At 34.3% G+C, this 21,015-nt stretch overlaps 1 protein-coding gene across 1 annotated transcript; it reads right to left on the reverse strand.

The window, feature by feature from the left end:
* Positions 1-9,878: 9,878 nt before the first annotated feature.
* On the reverse strand, positions 9,879-12,809 carry LOC140976750 (multiprotein-bridging factor 1b-like). The gene is made up of 4 exons (XM_073441045.1): positions 12,611-12,809; positions 11,767-11,850; positions 10,323-10,405; positions 9,879-10,193 (listed from the first exon to the last, which is right to left on the reverse strand). Exons 1-4 carry the CDS (start codon positions 12,741-12,743, stop codon positions 10,074-10,076), a joined length of 420 nt encoding a protein of 139 aa, XP_073297146.1. The 5' UTR covers positions 12,744-12,809; the 3' UTR covers positions 9,879-10,073.
* Positions 12,810-21,015: the final 8,206 nt, after the last annotated feature.

The raw sequence follows: 21,015 nt of genomic DNA on the forward strand, positions 1-21,015 counted from the left end.
CTTATCATGATGAGAATTGAGTTATGAAATTCTTGATCAAGTTGTTGATGAAAAAGAATGAGGTTAATTAGGATAAACCCGAATAAAAATAAATATTATTCTGAATCACATGGAGATGTGAAACAACATATAGTTGTATCCATGAACCATTGAATGTCACACAATCCATTGAGATAATCAAAGTTCAAGGAGTTGAATTTGACGACTGTAGTTTGACGGAGATCAAACATAATGATTATAAAAAATTTAATGAGCTGATTCCATAATACGGAAGAAATAAAAGTTAGCTTAATTGCTAATTGAATAAAGAGAATGAACTGTCTGTTTTGGTGAAAGAGTTCACAAAATTGGCAGCTGCCAAATATGGACAGTGAAAATTTTGATCTTCGAAATTTTCAATTTCATTATATGTACAGGATTTGTATCCTTGGAACATTCGTGTTGTTGATTGTCAATCGGGGTTATAATGATTTTACAATTAATTATTTAATGAATTTGGAATTTACTGATTAAATAACAATACTAATAGTAATGACTACTAATATGTACGAAATTATCATAAAATATTTTAGAGGAGTCTAGAATTAATTAACTAATAAATTAATTAAAGAAATTAAATAATTGTTATTTAATTATTGTGTCTATACATATATTATTTGTACATGTGTAGATGTATTAATATATGTACACTATATATTTTATTTGGAGATATAAAGATGTATTTGTTAAATAAACATATCATGCATTATCAAGAGTTGATTAATACATGTGTAAGGTCCAAAATTAAAACGACGTAATCCAAGTGCATGCAAATCTAGAGAAAATGAGAAATAGCTAATTGAGTTATATTAATTGCTAAATTGATTATGTTTGATATGTTTATATGGTTTTTAAGTAGTTTTTACTTTAATGCTTAAAATGTAGTTTTAAAGGTTATTCGACATGCAATCAAGAAACGGAGACCGATGGTTGAAAAATGAAAAATATTTTTATTAAATAATTATTTTTAATTATGTAAAATAAGGTTGATGCTTTGTGGTATTTTTTAAAATAAGGAGTTTTGAGGTGATTTTATATGCCTAGACATAATTTTTATCGGTATTCGATTTTCAACAAAAATACGAACTTTTTGACAATTCGGTTAATAATTTCACGAACTTTCCTAAACAAAATTATTTTTAAATGCACTATTGGGCTTATTGGACCTATTATCTCATGTTAATGGGCCTAAGCTAACACACTTTTTATTTAGCAAATAATAAAGCCCAAAACCCTACCTTTTTTTTTATTTAAAACTCACGTCTCCCAGCCCATCAACACCACACAACTCTTTCTTCCCTCAAACACATGGCAGACACAATAATTTGCAAGGAAAAGCATCAGCCTTCTCAATTTTTCAAGCAAGGGTCTTCCGTTCGTCGTCGTTCTTCGCATCGTTAACGTAATTTCGTGTGTTATATACGCAAAGNCACACACAATAATTTGCAAGGAAAAGCATCGGCCTTCTCAAGTTTTCAAGCAAAGGTCTTCCGTTCGTCGTCGTTCTTCGCATCGTCAACGTAATTTCGTGTGTTATATATGCAAAGGCACGCCATAATTCTTATTTTTCNTCTTGTACAACGTTCGACAAAGTCAAACTAGGGTTCAACTACTATATATCAAGTGTTGAAACATATCTACTTCTGAATCCGGATCACCACGCTAACTTGTCCTCTCTCTCGTCCTCTTCTTGACCCTGATCTTGTCCCACCTATTGTCATGCACACATACAAACAAGACAACAGCCGGATAACTCCGGTGAGAATATAATCTCAGTATAAACAATGTATACATGCAATGCATAAAGTCATATACAAAAGCATAAACCATGTATCACAAAACATAAATCGCAATTTATGACACATTAGTGAATACAGATAAAACTTTTTGACTCGTCATCTCAGACTCGACTCATCTCTAATCTAGGGATCCCGGTTCCTGGATATTACAATATACTGAATCTCCGCGATAGGAATCGATCCATTCCTAAGCAACATCGATATAAATCAAATATCCATTGTCTTGGCATATCCGCCAATGCCTACTCTGAGAATGTGCAATGGGCCAATGATCACTCTGTCATAATCTGGCACCTCTGTCAGCGACTCTCACTTGATAGCTATCTGCTATTCTCTGCTTTTCTATAAATCAATAGACTAAGCATATTTACTCAAATAATATAACAGTATGAAAACAATAACATACAAGTATGTGGTTTAGGGAAACTCAAGTCCAATATGACTTAAGTCAATCTCCCGGTTAACATTGATTTATACCTTTCTTTCGTTGGTTTCTGACTCAGTCAAAGTCTCGATTTCAAAGCTGTCGATATCAATCTGAAATGACATATCGAATAGGCATAATATCAATATTCAACTCAACTCAGATCTGTTCTGATCAATATTCAATCTAATTCAATATCGACGGCATAACGGTACAATATTGATATCCACGTCAACTCAGACAACAACATATATCAATTACAAATCATAATCAGTGGTCAATATCATCCATAATCTCATAAATCTGAATAATCTCAATTCAATATCTTAAAATTTATAATAATTCCATAAACAATCTGTTCTTTAATCTGTTCTCGATTCTACGATGTCTAATATCTCATGAACATCATATGTCAATCATATCTGATTCTGACAATATCATAATTTCAAATAATATCAAAACGTAATAAAACTTACGTCCAATTGAAGCCTGCGTCAATAGGAACACAGTACCGAAGTCGGATTCAATATCGGACGGACGGATCTTCCGCAAACTTCAAATTTCTACAAGAAAAGGCGTAAGGATTTTCACGATATTCTCTGAAACTCTTCTCGTTTCTTTCTGAGGACTGAAGAAATGAAGTGTGAGAATATATATATATATATATATATCATGCATGGTGAGGGGCAAGTGGCGCGTTCTTTGCCCTGCACGTCTCGCGCATATGCGCGACCTCCACCGGCGCATATGCGCGACATTCTCTGGAATGAAATCGTAGCTACTGGGCACCTCGCGCATATGCGCGCACCTCGTCGCGCATATGCGCGCACCTCTTCGCGCATGTGCGCCAACATCTCTGGACTTGGCAATCACTAATACATCTCCTCGCGCATATGCGCGAGGTCCTCTGTCCTCGCGATTGACTTCTCGCGCATATGCGCGCATCTTCTCGCGCATGTGCGCGTAAATCTCTGCCCGTCCCCCCACGTGTTATCACATACAACCTCAATTACAGTCTCGGATTGATCCTTCTATAATCATATCAATTTATCAATCAATCATCTCAAATTAACAGGATAAAATCTCGGACATTACACAAAGGCACATCATAATTCTTCCTTTCCTCGTCTATCACACCCTAATATGTATTTGTTTATGGTTTGCATGAAAAACAAATATCTCTTTTATTATTTTCGTTTTATGCATAACCATGGGTTTTAAAGTATGATTTTTGCATCAAAACATTACATATGTTTACATGAAGGGGTTGCCATGATTAAGGATCAAGATGGGTTGTTTTTACACAAGTCTAGGAGCCATAAGAGGCACGGTAATAGGCTGCACGAGAATAAGAACAAGCTGGAACCGAAATAATGTGTTTTATTGTTAAGGCTTGGTTTTGAGGGAACCATGGTGCATGGCTTGGCTTTGGCGTGACCAGGGCTGAGCTGGGACATGGTTGGGTCAGGAGAGGAGTACTACCCACGCTAGGACTTGAGCACAGCGGCTGGGAAGAAGTCCTAGCAAGCTAGGACTTTTCCCGAGCCATCGCGCGGGTTGTGCAGCTGTGCACAAGGGGACAAGGCTCAGCCAGGGTGGTCAGGGCTGGGCTAGGATAGGGCTCTAGGGTCCTGAGAGGGTTCATGAGGGGCCGGGTCAGGGACTGACCCCTGACCCGGTGGTTAGAGTCCTAGCAGGTTTATCGTATAGTCCTAGTTTGTTCCACCAAGTCGCGCGGCTCGGGTCCTTCGCACCAGGGGCTGCAGCAAGCTAGGGTTGGTCCAGTGGGTCTAGGAGGGTTCCTAGAGGGTCTGGTCAGAGCTTGGCTCGAGGTGGCTCGGGTGCGGCTCGAAGGAAAAAGGGATATGGTTCATAGGTTTTGGTTAGTGTTCGAGAATTAGGGTTTAGATGGCTAAGGTTTGAAATATGGCTCAACGGGGGTCGAATCATGGTTCACGAGGGTAAATTAAATATAAAAAGTATATGTTTAAAATTTGAGAATTTTATATTGAAGTTTGAATTAATTCGGGAATTTAACGCTCTACGAATTAATACTTACGAAATAATTAGAAAGCCTCGAAGTTAAGCTAAATAAAAATATAATAAATTTAATTTCAGCTTAAATAATTGTTTGGGATGGTCTAGAGTGAACGAAAATAAGAAAAAGTCAAAATCGTGAAATTTTACGTCTAGAGGTAAAACGGTCATTTTACACCTGAAAAATAGTAAACGTCATGGCAGTACCCGGAATGCTGTAAAATATGTTAATATGATTATTTTAAATGTTTATGAAATTTTATGATGAAACGTTAACGCTAAAAGATATGTTGCATACTTGGTTTAAAAGAAAAATGATTATTATATGCATGAAATTTATAAAGTGATGAAAATACGAAATTTTGAATGAAGTGAATTAATTGTGACTAATACGATGATACAATAATTCGTAAGGCCAAGGCTCAATTGACTGGTGAGCGTGTCGCTGATGTCCCCACCGCCCAGTACTGTAGTTACATGTAGATGGATCCATCGACCTTTAATACGAATACGGAAGTCACAATTAACGATCTGAATTCAACAAAAGGAAAACGTATACGTATATGATGAAATTGATATGTTTATGATGATATGAAAAATGTTTATGTTTTTGCATGGTTATGAAATGTTATTTTACTTAAAAATATTTTCACTGTTGCATGTGATTATATACATATTAATTGTTATCAAGATTATGGTTTGCTGAGTCTTTAGACTCACTAGGTGTGATCGATGCAGGTGAGTATGATGTTGATGTTGATGCTAGTGGAGGTCTTGATAGTTGATCTTACTGGACTGAAGTTGCACATAACCCGAGGACCAGTGCTATTTTTTCTGCACTTATGAAATTTTAAGTTTATGTTAAAGATTTTTACGACTTTTATTTATGCTTTTGAGTGGTTTTTGAGAGGTTGATAGATTTAGCTTTATTGCTAAGTTAGGATTTGAAAATGTTTGACGATGTTATGCTTTGAATTATTTCTTTTAGATTTTCAAATATAGTTGGATGTTTTATTTTCAAAATGTGTCAAAATATTTTAAGTATATATATGTATATCGGTCGAACTACTAGGGTAAAAAAAAATTTCTAGTATTTTTTAAGCAAAACGAGTAGTGAACGTTTCAGTTGGTATCAGATCAATGTTCCTGTAAAGGGTTGTGCCACCGTCACTGCCGGGAAGCTCAGTCGTCAAGCCTCAAATTTGTAAGTTTATATGCTTTATATGATTTTGTGTTAATACATGCATGATTACATGAATAATATGTTTACGTCACATTTTTACTAGCTTTTTGAGAATATATGTTATACATGCTGAAAATCGCTCAAAATGGATTAGTATATGCTGCATGATTAGAAAACATGGATTTAAATGCATGTTGGTTACATTTAGAATTTATAAAACGTTCAGATACAATGCTTCCTATACGTGCACCTAATACTGATAATCAAGCCGAAAATACTGAAGAACGTCAAGAGAATGCACCACCACCTCCTAATGAGAATGCTGCTACCCGTGCACTGGAGGGCATGACTCGTTTCTTTGAGCAGCAGTTTCAGCATGCTCCTAGACCACATCATGATATTTATGATCTGTTTCGGAGGCTCGGTCCGAGGGAGTTTTCTGGTACTACCGACCCTTTTGCTGTAGAGGGTTGGATTCGATCTCTTGAGATTCACTTTCGTTATTTGAATATGGGAGACGCTAACAGAGTTAGGTGTGCCACTTACATGTTGAGAGATGATGCTTCCCTTTGGTGGGAAGGTGCGGAGCTTGGGATTGACTTGGCCACACTTACATGGGTTCGATTTAAGGAGATTTTCTATGAGAAGTACTTCACTGCTAATGTTCGAGAGCGACTGAAGAGGGAGTTTATGAGTCTCCGTCAGGGGACACGACTGTGGCTGAGTATGTGAGGAAGTTTGAGAGGGGTTGTCACTTTGTGCCCCTCATTGCTAGAGATCCTGCTGAAAAGATAAGGCACTTCATGGATAGACTTCGACCTACCATTCGTCGCGATGTGATGATGATGCGTCCAGTGGATTATGTTGCTTCCACTACCTATGCATATCAAGCTGAGGAAGCATTGAAAGATATTGATTTTGACATGCAACGCAAAAGACAGCAACACTAGCAGAATTCTCAGCCGAATAAGAAGTCATACATGGGGCCTCCTAGACCTCAAGGGCAGCAAAAGCCCCTAGGGCAAGCGAAGAAGCCAGGACCACCAAAACCACTACAACCTGGAGCACCAAAACCTGCAGAGAGGCTATCATGCAAGGAGTGCAATTGCTTACATTATGGCAAATGCATGTAGGGATCTTTTAGATGCTTCATATGTAAGGAAGAAGGGCATAAAGTTCATTCAAAATTTTCTAATGTTCATTTCTCTTCAACCTGTAAAAGTTGGTAGTGAATAGAAAAATAAGTCAATCAAAAAACACAGTATAACTCCAAGAGATAATATAAAATGACATAGAATAGAAATACATAGAAGATGACACAAATTTCACATTTATGAGATGATATAGCGTTGAATGAAGGGCAACTACTTCAACATATTCAAAACCAAAATCCACTGATTGTTTTTTGCAATTTAAAAATTAATATGAACCAATGTAGTATTTTCAAATACACACAAATAATCTATTTTGATAATAAATGTCCAATTGTGCCTTTTTTTTACTAATATTCAAGAATACAACTGAAGTCTACATCAAAGACAGCGATGTTGGTATTTGTTCTTAAAGAAATGTAACATTTGAAAAGTAGTCACATGTGTTTCCATGGAAGTTAACTTTCGAATAGTCTTTCAATTATATCTTGTTGAAATTTGATATCCTTGTCGAATAATAAATATTTTGACCCACTACATTTTTTGATCATGTTATATGTATAATTATATAGATTTAGATTTGATTATATTTATTTTTATATATTCTTGAATTAATTAAAGTCCATTAATTAACGAAGAAAGATAAACTAAAAATATATTAAATGATATATATTATTGAATTAATTAAAGTCAATTAACATATATGTAATATAAATAAATAGATTATATATTATTGAATTAATATTAATAATTAATTAATGACTTAAAAGTTAATTCAAATAGATTATATATTCTTGACTTAATATTATTAATTAATTAAAATCTATTAATTAATGAAGAATTTAAAAGGCAATTNTATATATATTTAAATACAATTTTTGTTATTGTTATTGTGTATTTAACGTCCCATTATAATTATAGGATGGGAGGCCAAATTATATTATGACCAGAATCTAATCATCTATGGTTTTATTCACAGAACTTTGTCAAATGGACGGAACCGATGAAAAGCTAATATTATCACAAGGAATTGTTAATTTATGCAATTCTATGATAAACTTACCATTTCGGCAAGTTATACGTACATTAAATATAATTTTTTATCCGCAAGACGTTTGCCTCGTTTCTTCCGCTAGACCGATGGTGGGTTAATGCATTGGAATGTTGATGAAGTGATGCTGAGGATCGGGACCTCCGGGACTAGCCCGGTCGGGCTTGTATCGACCGTTCACATAGTCGTCACCCTCAACATCATGGTATTTCTCGACAATTATTTTTCTTCGAAACATGGCTCGAAAAGATTCCGAAACAACCATGCTCTTTGGATAAATGATCCTAGCTTCCGATCGAGCCACCATTGCCGAGAGCACTATGAAGCACACAAAGAATTTCAAAGTCATGTGGCGCATTGTATATATTCTTAGTATATTTGATGATTCAAGGCATGGGTGCAATGGGTTTAAATAGAGAGGTTTGCTTATCATGGCTTGGCAAACAAACAAATGAAAATAGGGCAACCTAGTACCCTTTTTGCTTGTGACGACTTTGTTTTTTTGTGCTAAGTTTTTGGTTTTTAATGTTGGCAGAAGTGAATGTCTAGTCATGACTTTTGGCCTACACAACGTCGAGACACTGAAAGGACATCGTGTAAGTACTCTGATTGAAATTAAACTTATTATTCGTCTGACCTTCGCCCATTTCTAACCATCAAAGGGTCAATATCTTGATCATTAAAACACTCCTTTTTTGGCCAAATCAATTGGTCCCATTTAATATATTTTCATGAAGATATGGAAGTACCTTCGATTTACTCTAATCCCAATACCAAAAATTTAGAAATCTTTTTTGGTTTTTTTGTATGACAATAGAACACATAGTCACTATCTCTCTGTATGTATTAAGTAAAACTATGAGGTAACATAGTAGTTTACAAAACATGCTAGTTAGGTAAGCGGCACTGAGCAAACATGTTAATTTGAAAATATTTCAAATTTTGGTGATAACAAATATCATTGAGCTGTTACAGGGTCCAGTTGTTATTTGCATATATTTACTTGTTTATAGCTGGACAATATGAAGTCAAGGCGGTCAACATTCTTGAGAAGATTCAAAGTTGAACCGTATTAGTCAAGCTGCATTCAAAACTCTAACTGAACCTCTTAGCTGATTTGATTATCGATTGTTGTTTTTTTTATCGATTGTTGTTTTTTTAATCTCTTTATTGACAATGTATGAGAATTCTTTGTTTAGACTATGAATAATTTGGGATAGCTTTATATTAATTATAGGTCTTTTATGAGACTGTCTCACATATTTATATATGTGAGATGGGTCGATCCGATCCATACATGTAGTGAAAATTAATATTTTTTTCCTGAGTCGGCTCGAATAAGAAATTTGTTTCACAAATTGACTAGTACGACAATCTCATATGTATTATGCGACCTTTTCTGAAAAGAAATGGACATGATTTCGCAAGAAACCCACGACAACACTGCGGAAAACATATTTTAAAATCTATATTTGAGTTATCTAAATTAGTTATTTTGAGAAAACCATATACTATCATTTTATTATTAGTCTTTTGCTTAATGGTTCCAAGTTTCAACTATAAATTACTATTAATTTAATCAGAAGATAAAGATGGGTAATCTTTGTGGGATTACGCATAAGCGCCAAAATCATCTATGTATATTTTATGTTTATTCACTTTTTTTTTTGTTAGTTTTTAAAGATCGAGGATCTGCTAAAGCCCGTGATCTTTGAAGTTGGTCCACTCTCCATTAAGAATCGTGTAGCGTGTTTCTTTGTCGTTTAACGTTTTTCTTATTTATTAAAAGAGTAAAAAAATTGGCAATTTAGGCACAAATTTGTGTTATTTTACTAGTTCACAAAGGCGAAGAGCCTTAGAAAAACTATGTTGGTACGTCATATGATTCCTTTTCTTTCTATCTACAACATTCTTTGTTTATATTACTTTTGATTTTGTAGTTTTTTTGGGTAACTTTACAACCAGTGTTAAAAGTACCCAAACTTATTTATTTTTCCTCTTAAACAGAAGAATAACAACACAAGAACCCAGAAAATAACAAGTTTTATTATAAAGAATATCAGTTGGTTGAATATTAGTTGATAGAATAGAAATTTTTATTTTTTTTTTGTTTTGACCCACTATTCGGTAACGTAGGGGTAATTGTCAATATATTTAAATTTTAATCGAAGAATGATTTGAAAAGATGCACAAATGACAGATTTGGAGGATTTTACCGATTCAACAACATATATAACATTCATGCTTCATGAGAACCCATACCAGACTAAGGACAATCTGAGTTATCGGCGATTACAGTAGCCAAAATACGAGTAAAAGACACGTTCATAGGCACCACTTATAGGAATGAGTCGACTATGAAAGCGCAGACGATTCCCCATATTGCGTTTTATTTCTTTCCTCTTAGTTTTGCACCAAGAGCCCGCTCAAGTTTAGAAATTATCTGCTGATTTGGAATTGCCTTCCCAGATTCATATTCCTGAATGACTTGGGGTTTCTCATTTATTAACTGCAGCAGAATAAAGTCAATCACGAAAATTTCAGTTGCCAGTTAGATGCTGACTGCAAACATGATTACGCATGTTTGTATATGATGTAGAAAAATGGATGGAAACTGGAAAGAGGAGAAATAACGAACCTGAGCAAGTTGAGACTGTGTCAGTTTCTTATCTATTCGAGCTTGCATGATAGCCTTTTTCAATTCGGTGGGAACCCTGTCATCTACGACAAAGTAAAAGTAGGACAATATGAACTTTAATGTTGATAACTCAAGTTGCACGGAGTCGTTCACTGATTATCATGACAAAATAGATATTCAAAACACTGTATTAAGTAAAAGAATCATTTCACCAGATTAAAGAAAGAACCAGAATTTTGCGCATTGTACCATCCACTTCTGCACACTGTTCAAGGAAACCCGTAGTGTTAACATGTCCAAAACTAAAATGACTCAAAACACCGAAGGAATAAAAAGAAAAGAGGCTTTTGGCTTCCAAGCGACAATGAGTACTAGGGATAGCAAGTGAATAAATAGAGTACAACACAAGGATAAGGATAGCAGAATCTGTTACTATTGGGTTGTTATCCAACTACAAAATGTTGCAGAGCCGAGCCTGTATCACATTTGAGTTTTCAATTCTTCCCGGTTTCTGCAGTTTAAGTTCAGGTTTATAAGATTTAGTTTCAATGCAAAAGCTGGATATAAGGCTTGTACCAGTATGACAAGAGGGCGAAACACGAAAAAATTGAAGAGGGCTCCAGACACAGGTGACAGCAGCTTGGTACACAAACACAAACACAAACAAAAACAAAAACAAATACAAAAGGCGGTAGAACAAGTGGATGCTTACATGTTTTTGGAATTTTGGGGGATCCAGTCATGCGCATGCATAGTCTATGTTTTTCATTAAGTTGGGTTATTCTGTGTTTTCAAATTGATCTGTGGCCTATAAGACTTGATCCAGAGTTCAAAAAAATCTATCAGAGCATTTTGTTTCGGTTTTCACATTGAGGACACAAAGGCAATAATAGGAACAGAGTATGTCAAAAGAGTTAAATCTGACCTATAAATAATTTGCCATTTCATTCATAGTATTCAACGAATGGTACAAATTTTGTTTTCTATAAATCCTCTCTCTCTTGAGCCTCCCAGGCTCAAAAGCCAGAAATTAACCGAAAGATGACTTCTCAGATTATGGACCACAAGCGAGGGCCTGAAAAAAGGTAGGTTTAAAGCAATCTAAAACAATACAACCCATTTATCACCATGGTGGGTGAGGGGCACTGTTTCAGTGTCTTGTTATTCTCGTTTTAGGCTGAAGTAGTGTAGTTTAAAGTCAGGTTATGTCCATCCAATCATCCGTCTTAAAAACAAGCAGAACCCAGAGAAGAAAAACAATTACATGGGTTAATTTCAGGCCCGATGACTCAAACATCCATTACTTTTCACACATTAGCTCGTATGATGACAAATGTTTCATATGCAAACAACATCAAGAATGAAACTACGAAACTCATGAAGTGAACATAAAGATTGAACTAATTCAACAAGATGAAACGAGAAGCAACTAAGTTCAACTCACGAGCCAAATTTTCTGTTTCCTCATCAAGTTTCCTAGTGTTCAAAGAGGTGCCGCTTGAAGCAGCCTTGTTTGTTCCCGCACTTGCTGCAATTTAATATACAGTTAGAATCAGAGAATAAATTGTCTTGGAGAAACAACACAAACAGGAAGTATAAGGGAAAATTAGACCAAATTTTAATCAAGGCATGTTCAGATTTGGTTTTACGTGTCAAAAAAATCCATACCAAATGAATAATCTAGACTTCGATAGAATGGTGCATAAGATACAACGGGTATAACAGAAACATAATAATTCTCGCAGTATGAAATGAAATTGAAAAGGAGGTTACAATTGTTTAATCAAGAAGCACACGAAACACAGGACATCACAAAAGAAAGACTTGCAGGACTGTCAGGGTAACATCAGTGCATCGCCTCAACTTGAGGAAAAAAAAACTTATTTCGTGTGCTTCTTGATTAAACAATTGTAACCATCGCCTCAACTTGAGGAAAAAAACCTTATTTCTCGTATTTTTTTCAGAAGAGAAAAGTCGTCCAATTGAATACTGTCCATATCATTGGTCTTGAATAGATACTTCAGCACACGCATGGATAAAATCACCATATAACACTAAGAATCCGACACACAAAATAAACCCTAAAATTCAACAAACTTTACCAAATCAAAATAATACGAGAAGGGAAATTAATGTGGCATCAACATTTCATACCGCAAACCATATAAATTTACCATAAGACAAGAAATAAAACATGAAAAACATAAAATAAACAAGAAATTTCACATCGATAATGAAATATATTCGAAGACAAATATCATATGATATTATAGATGACGAATACGCACCCTTTTTTATGGTTTCTATTTCAGCTCCCGAGCGTCGGGCGGCGTTGACGGCTTTCTCATCTTTACGCGCGGCGGCAGTAGGCGCCTTCTTCCGGATCACTACTGGCTCCCAATCTTGAGAAATTCCAGCCATTTTCGCTAATTTACAACTAATTGAAAATCTTGTCTCGTTTTTTAGCTGAGGTATATTTGGAGAAGTCCTTTCATTTATTGGTCATATTCACAGGGGCAGAGAAAGGCCGCGTTTGGCTCGTGTACAATAAAGATAAAATTTAAAAAAAAAATGGTAAGGCTTTTAAAATTACATAGAATGATTATAGAAAAAATTCGTCAAAATAAATTATTTATGATAAAATAAATAAATTATAAATAATCTTAGAAATAGGTAAAAAAAATGGAAAGAGAAGATAACATATGATTAAATAAATTAAGTGTAGTAATGTTTGCAACAAGTTGTTGGTATTCATGATTGTGAAGAGTGTGTCACTCAAGTCATGTTTGACCAAAGTGGAATGAAGTCAAGAAGGGAAAAAAGCCATAATAATGGTTTGATGGTTGTAGCTCAACGAGTGATTATTCAGCTGGTTGTTTTAGAGTGTTTGATGTATAAAAGTGATAACAAGAGTGAACCGATCTTTCGGTGTATTGCTTGTAATGTAATCAAATAAATGATCAATGCATTGCCTTATGTGGTTGTAGGCATCTTAATTGGTCGTACCACGTAAAACTATGTGTCATTCTTTTTTGATTGTTTCTGTAACATTCATATTGATTGCATTGTGTGTCATGTTCGGAATAAGATTGATAAATATCGGAAGCAAATTATGTTAGTACGTGATTGATTGCACAACAAGTGATATTAGAGACATGTTGCAGATTCGTCTAATTGGAAGAATGACTAACAAGATTGAAATCAACAAATTTGATGAGAGTGGGACATTGGAATCTAGAGGCACAATATGTTTGCAATCTTGGTACAATAATAAGATGCAAAGGCCCTTAGTAGATTCAAGTGTCTTCAAGAATTTCTCAAAGAAGGGAAAATCTAGATTAGTATAATAGGCTGCTCCTTGATCTTGAAAGCTTTGGAATAACAATAGAAGACGGGGATAAGGCTATCATACTCTCCTTGATCTTGAAAGCATTGGAATTACAATAGAAGACGGGGATAAGGCTATCATACTCTTGAATTCCCTGCCAAGAACTTATTCAACATTTGTTGAAACTTTGAAGTTTGCAAGAGATTCTTCGTTTTTAAGTGATGTGCAGAAAGAGTTGAAATCAAAGGATACAGATAACAGAGTGAAACTTACACACAAGACAATGACGAAGGATTTCTTGCAAGGGGCATGTCAGAAACTATATCTGATAAGAAGAACCCCAAGAACAAATCTCGAAGTAAGTCCAAGACAAGATCACCCAAAGGGAAGTGATTTTACTGCTATAAATCGGTTCATTACAAAAGATATTGTCCTGGTAAGAAGAAACAACTTGACAAACCAAAGCAACAAGGTGAATTATCCATGGTTCAAGAAGATGGCGACAATTCTGAAGTGTTTTCTGCGTGAAATAAAGTGGAGTATGATTCTTGGATTCTAAATAGCGGTTGTTCTTTTCACATGTGCCCCAACATGTCTTGGTTTGAAACTTTTCAGGAAGCATATGGTGGGCAAGTGTTGTTAGGAAACATCAAGACCTATCATATACATGTTATGGGAACAATCAAGCTCAAAACGTATGACACAACATAATAAATACTCCAAGAAGTCATATTGTGCCAGAATTGAAGAGGAATATAATTTCATTAGGTGATAAAGATCAAACTGGTCATTCTTTCAAAGTTGAGAAAGGAAGACTGACAGTATCCAAGGAGTCCCTTGTGGTTATGAGAGGAATCAGGAACAACGGGCTATATTTATGATGGCAAACACAATTGTGGGATTTGCTGTTTACACTGAACAAGACAGTGATAAAACAAGGTTGTGACATTTGAGGTTGTGATAAATAAGTGAGAGACGGAAGCTGGAACTACACAAATGAGGGTTAATTGACACAAAGCAGCACACTCCATTTGAGTTATGTGAGGAATGTATATAGGGAAAGGCTGCCAGAGTCAAGTTCTCTAAGGTAATTCTGCAGAGAAAAGCCCCATTTGACTATGTGCATTATGATATATGGGGACCTTCAAGAGTCTCCTCAAATGGAGGGGCAAGATATTTTAAGATTCTGGGTCTATACCTTGAAACATAAGAATGATGTACTGGAAAAAATCAGAGCATGGTTGGCACTTAAAGAAAATCTCTTAGAAAAAGGACTTAACTTTCTCGACACTAATAATGGATTGGAATACTGCTAAAAAAAATTGATGATTTATGTAATGACAAAAAGATAGCAAGACATCTCATCGTGGCCAACAAACCTTAACAAAACGACTGAGCTGAAAGAATGAATAAAACACTTCTTGAGAGTTTGAGATGCATATTGCAATGTTCTGGACTGTCAAAGTATTACTGTACAGAAGCATCGACAACGACTAGATATCTCATAAATAGGATTCCATCGGTTTCGCTTTGATGAATGAGTCCAATGGAAAAATGGAATGAGAAGCCACCTACTCTAATGCACCTAAGGACCTTTGGATGTGCAGCTTTTGCACATATCAAACAAGAGAAGTTAGAAGCTAGATCTATTAGATGTGTTTTCTTAGCTTATTCTGGGGGTGTAAAAGAATATAAGTTGAGATATATTGAACCTGGAAAGCAAAGTACATTCATTAGTGGAGATGTCACATTTATTGACCAAGCTTTTCCCATGAAAGAGCTAACAACCTCTGTAGAGTCTTTACAAAAGAAGCAAGTATTAGTGGATGCTCCAACGGAGGTGGATCTACCTTCCATCTCATCCAAATCAGGTTTTGAAGTTGATGATTTTGATTAACCGAATGAATTCGGACAAGACCACACTCTTCAAAGTCAAGATTATCTACTGGTTAAGGACAAAGAAACGAGGTGATAAGACGACCACTATGATTTGGGTATGATGATATCGTATGCTATGCACTTTCACTAGCTGTAATCACTAGTGATGATAAGCCTTTAAGTGTTTCTGAAGCCATGTGCTTAAAGGACAAGTATTTGTGACTACAAGCTATGCAAGAAGAGGTTGATTCTCTAAATAAAAACAGAACATGGGAGTCAGTACCAAGACCACAAAATAAAAAGTTCATAGGCTACAAGTGGTTCAAAAGAAAGAAGAGAATATTCATGTAGAGAAACCAAGGTTTAAAGCTAGGATAATTGCTAAGGGTTTCTCACAGATTGAAGGGACTGATTTCAGTAAATATTCTCACCAGTTGTACAACATAAATCTATAAGGCAGTGATATCTCTGGTAGCATATCGTGATCTTGAACTTGAGCAACTCGATGTAAAAACAATATTTTTACATGGAGACCTTGATGAAGACATATTCATGCAACGACCAGAAAAATTTGAGCTTGAATGAAAGAATTCTTTGGTATGTAAACTAAATAAATAATTGTATGAGCTTAAACAAGCTCCTAGACAATGATATAAGAAATATGATGATTTCATGGCCAGTAAAAAGTTCAAGAGAAATGAATATGACTGGTGTGTATACATTAAAGTACTGAAAGATGGTAAAAAGATGTACATTCTATTGTATGTGGATGACATGATATTGGCCCGTACAGACATGGTTGAAATCAATAAGTCGAAGGCAAAATTGAACAAAAGATTTGAAATGAAAGACTTAGATCATGCAAAGAATATTTTAGGTCTGGAAATAAGAAGAGAAAGAGAAATAAGGTTGTTTCTAAACAAAAAGAGTTACCTTCTTAAGGTGTTGAACATGTTCAATATGATTGATATCAAGGTTGTTCATGGCCCCATAGCCTCCCACTTCAAGCTATCAGTATCAAAATCTCCATAGATAGAATAAAAAAGATGTGAAATGCACAATATCCCTTATGCTATTGGAGTAGGCAACATCATGTATGCTTAGATTCGCGCTAGGCCAGATTTGGCCTATGTTATTAGTCTAATAAGCAGATTCATGGCAACTTCAGGAAAATAAAATTAGCAAGCCATGAATTGTATCTTGAGATATGTAAAAAGAACCCATGATCTAGGACTCTGTTTTGATGGTAACAAAACACTAGATGAAATGGTGATAGGTTATACAGATTCAGATTTTGCAGGAAGTGTAGATACAAGAAGATCACTCACCAGAGATGTGTTTACTTTATATGGCACTGCCATCAGTTAGAAATATATTCTACAACATGTGGTAGCATTAACTAAGACAGAAGCTAAATACATAGCAATCACAAAGGCAATAAAGGAAGCTATGTGAACGAAAGGCTTCATGGAAGATCATGGATTATCACTACAAGTTGTGATAATATATTGAGATAGCCAAAGTGTTGTTCACTTGATAAACATCAAGTGTTGTTCACTAGAAAACTCATAGACATTAAGCTGCATTTCATTAGAGCAGTAATTGAGACATGGAAAATCTGGGTACTAAAAATAAGCACTCAGTAGAATCTTGCAGATATGTGCACAAAGGTACAAACTGGTAACAATCTTGATAGCCGCTTGGAGAAGGTAAATGTGATCAAGAATAAGCAAACATGAGCATTGGATGGTATAGGCAATGATGACTTAAATGAATTGGTGAAAAGGTGGAGAAATGTGAAGAGTGTGTCACTCAAGTCATGTTTAACCAAAGTGGAATGAAGTAAAGAAAAAAAAATCAGAATAACGGTTTGATGGTTGCAGCTCAATGAGTGGTTATTAAGATATTTGTTGACTTGGAGAATGTTTAGAGAAATATAAACAGAGAGAGAACAACTTGGAGATTGAATAAGGGAATACTTGATCATTGTGTTAGACAACTGCGGTCTTTCAAGAATCATGCAAAGCAATAGAGAGTGAATTGTTCTAGAGTGTTTCTTTACAAAAATGAGAACAAAAATGAACAAATCTTTTGGTGTATTGCTTGTACTGTCATCAGATAAGTGATCAATACATTCCCTCTAGTTGATGTAGGCATCTTAATTGGCCATACCACGTAAAACTTTGTTTCATTCTATTTTGATTGTTTCTGTAACATTCATATTTATTTTCTTTGTGTTTTCATGTTCAAAAGAAGATCTAATAAATCTTGGAAGTAACTTATATTAGTAGGCGATTGATTGAGCATGATAATTTTGGTTGTTTTTATGCATTGGAATATTATAACAAAGTCAAAACGGTATCAATCCTTTTGTTAACTACAAACCTCAACTAACATCTTATATGTGTGTGTGCGTGTGTGTGTGTGAGTGAGTAGGTATCTAGCGAACCAACTTGTAGCTTGAGCTTTATTGATTTTTATGTAAAAAAAATCTTTATTTTAATAATATTTTATGATTTTATCTAATTATGACAATTAATTTATCTTTAAACTCATGCAAGCTGCATAGATAAATCTCTTGAATATACAATAGATACCACGAGGTCTGTCTCGTAGCGTAAGATCATAAAACTAATTAGGAAGTGTATTGTATATTTCAAATAGGTTCCTAGTCGAACCAGCCGCCTAAAATAAGGATAAAGGTCGCTTATGCTTGAGACGAGCATCTATGATATAAACGATATGTTTCATTAGTAAGGACATAGAGATGTCCGTTCATACAGATAAATGATCATTTGATGAAATATTGAACAACCCTCCCTCGGACTTTCCAAGCTATTACCACTTATCAAATGGAAAAGCATGCGGTTGTAGTTGTACACCATTTTTCCCTTGACATGGGATAACATGGAGGCTCTGCGTACTAACGCTGCACTTTGACTCGTTTACCAACTCCATTGAGAGTCATCAGGTGGCGAGGTTAGGTGTAATTCTGAAATGTGTAGGAGCCAATGCTTTGTAACGAATATTCACTATTTGCCTACTGATAAAGATATCATATGTGATCAAATGAGTTAATAGTGTAAGAAATCTCTGGTCAGAGTAAGATATGTGTTTTAGGGAAGATGGTTCTCTATTTGCACATCCGATGTCAGTATTACTACTCAAAGATATATCACATCATTATCGAATTCATTTGCAACTCTCAATATATCAATGGTTGCAGATTCGATCGGGATATATGAGTTGAAAAGACCGTATTGTATACTAACCATAACTTAAGGTTCTTGCAGGCACGATCAGTAATAACTAGGTTATTATACGACGATTCTACTAGACATTCTTACCACGATCCGATGGGTACGATAAGACTTGAGTTCTGACATTCTTTATCAAGAGTTTGATGAAAAGAATGAGACTAATTAGAGTAATCACGATTAAGAATAAATGTTATTTTGAATCACAATATAATTGACAACCCACAGCTAGCTGTATCTCTATATCATTGAGGTCACACAAGTATCAGATTCTGCATTCCTGTCGAGATAGTCAAATTCAAGGAGTTGAATTTGATGATTGTAGTTTAATGAAGATCAAACATATTGCTCATAAAGGAGTTTATAAATTGATTCAATATAATAAAAGTTGTGGAAGTTAGCTTAACTGCAAATTAATTGAGAAGAGTGGAACTGTCTGTTTTAGCAAAGGAATACACAAAACTGACAGCTGCCAAAAATAGATCAGTGACAATTTTGTCCTTCGAAATTTTCAAATTTCATTAAATGAACAAGATTTGTACCTTCGACACATTAGCGCGGTCTGATCGTCTATCAGGGTTATAACGAATTCATAATTATTTATTTAGTAAATTTAGAATCTACTAATTAAATAATAATATTAGTAATGATTATTACTATATGTACATGGTTTTCATGGAATATTATAGAGATGTCTANATGAATTAAAATATATATACATATATGGGTATCAAGAGCTGACTTTGCATGATATATATACTACATGAGAATTTTAATTAATAAAAATAAATGAATCCTAATTGGATTATGATTATGAGTCCTAGAAAAATTGAGTTATTGTATTTTTATTGATATGTTATCAAAAGTTTATAATATGTAACATAACAATACACAATTACACACAAAAATTATCCCCTCTCTCGTGGAAGCAAATTTCAGCAACTTTATATTTTGAGGAACAAAAATTCGGCCGCCTTCTTCCATCGCGACGCCACAACACCGCTACATTTTTGAAATTCTGGCAATCCAATCTTGACTTTAAATCTTTTAGATCTCTAGTGCCATCTAAAAGAAGAACTCATTATCTGATTGTAGACCTTATTTGACAATTGAAGAATGAGGAAGATCCGTTCATAGGGATTAACAAGAATAACCAACTTCACTAATCCCGAACTGATTTGATGTTTAACATTAAATATACAAATGTAAACAGATTTAAATATTCTATGAATGTTTTAAATTATACGACGCTCAAATTAACATTTTGAACGTCAAAAAAAAAATTTTAAACTTCCACGACGCCTTGACTGCAAGTAAACAATAACGAGCAAACGGTAGTCTTACACAATACATACATATATATACATATATATATATATATACACATATATATATACATATATATACATATATATATATACACATATGTATGTATATATGTGTGTGTGTGTGTGTGTGTGTGTGTGTACATATTTGTGTATATATATATGTGTGTGTGTATATATATATATACAATTTTGATATGATGCTCATCAACCATGTTCAACTCTATGTCATATATATGTTGATGAGCATCATATCAAAATTGTATATATATATACACATATATAAATATATATCTATCTTATGTTAATTATATTAAAGTTGAAACTTTATTAATAGTTTCTTAAAATATAACGAATTTGCACAATCAACATAAGTGTCAAATTGTTGATTAATATATATAGATTGATCCTCCGGTAGTCGAATATACGGAAATGTTAATTTTTGAAAGTATAAATTTGAATTAATCTTAAAAGTTTTGTAAATATAAATGAGTATAAAAACATTTTAATTAATTATACTATCCATCTAATAACGGTATGCCACTCAAAAATTTTCACATTAGAATTTCTTGAACTTATTTTCGAATTTATTATTACTTTAATAATTAAATAGATATACGAGCAGTTTAGTATGTAATAATACTTATTCGAATATAATGTATACTATATAACTAATATATAATTAGATGTGTAAATGAACACAATCGAGCTGAATATGACAAAATTTTGAAGACTTGAGTTCGACTCGAATTAGTGTTATTCGAGGTTGAGCTTGATTCAATGTTCAAATTTTTTTTTCTCGAATTCACTTCGTATTAAAGCTCGATTTCGACTCGAAAGATTCAGACATATTCGCGAACTATTCAACTACTGCTCAAGTACTCAAAAGACTCAAAATTTATTAA

The sequence above is a fragment of the Primulina huaijiensis genome, chromosome 5 (assembly GCF_012295235.1).
Source record: "Primulina huaijiensis isolate GDHJ02 chromosome 5, ASM1229523v2, whole genome shotgun sequence".
Taxonomy (NCBI): Eukaryota; Viridiplantae; Streptophyta; class Magnoliopsida; order Lamiales; family Gesneriaceae; genus Primulina; species Primulina huaijiensis.

Coding starts and splice junctions, on each gene's coding strand:
- LOC140976750 (XM_073441045.1), bottom strand. CDS start 12,743: ATGGCTGGAATTTCTCAAGATTGGGAGCCAGTAGTGATCCGGAAGAAG. Junction 11,851..12,610: donor AATAGAAACCATAAAAAAGG/GTGCGTATTCGT, acceptor ATTAAATTGCAG/CAAGTGCGGGAACAAACAAG. Junction 10,194..10,322: donor CACAGTCTCAACTTGCTCAG/GTTCGTTATTTC, acceptor ATTCTGCTGCAG/TTAATAAATGAGAAACCCCA.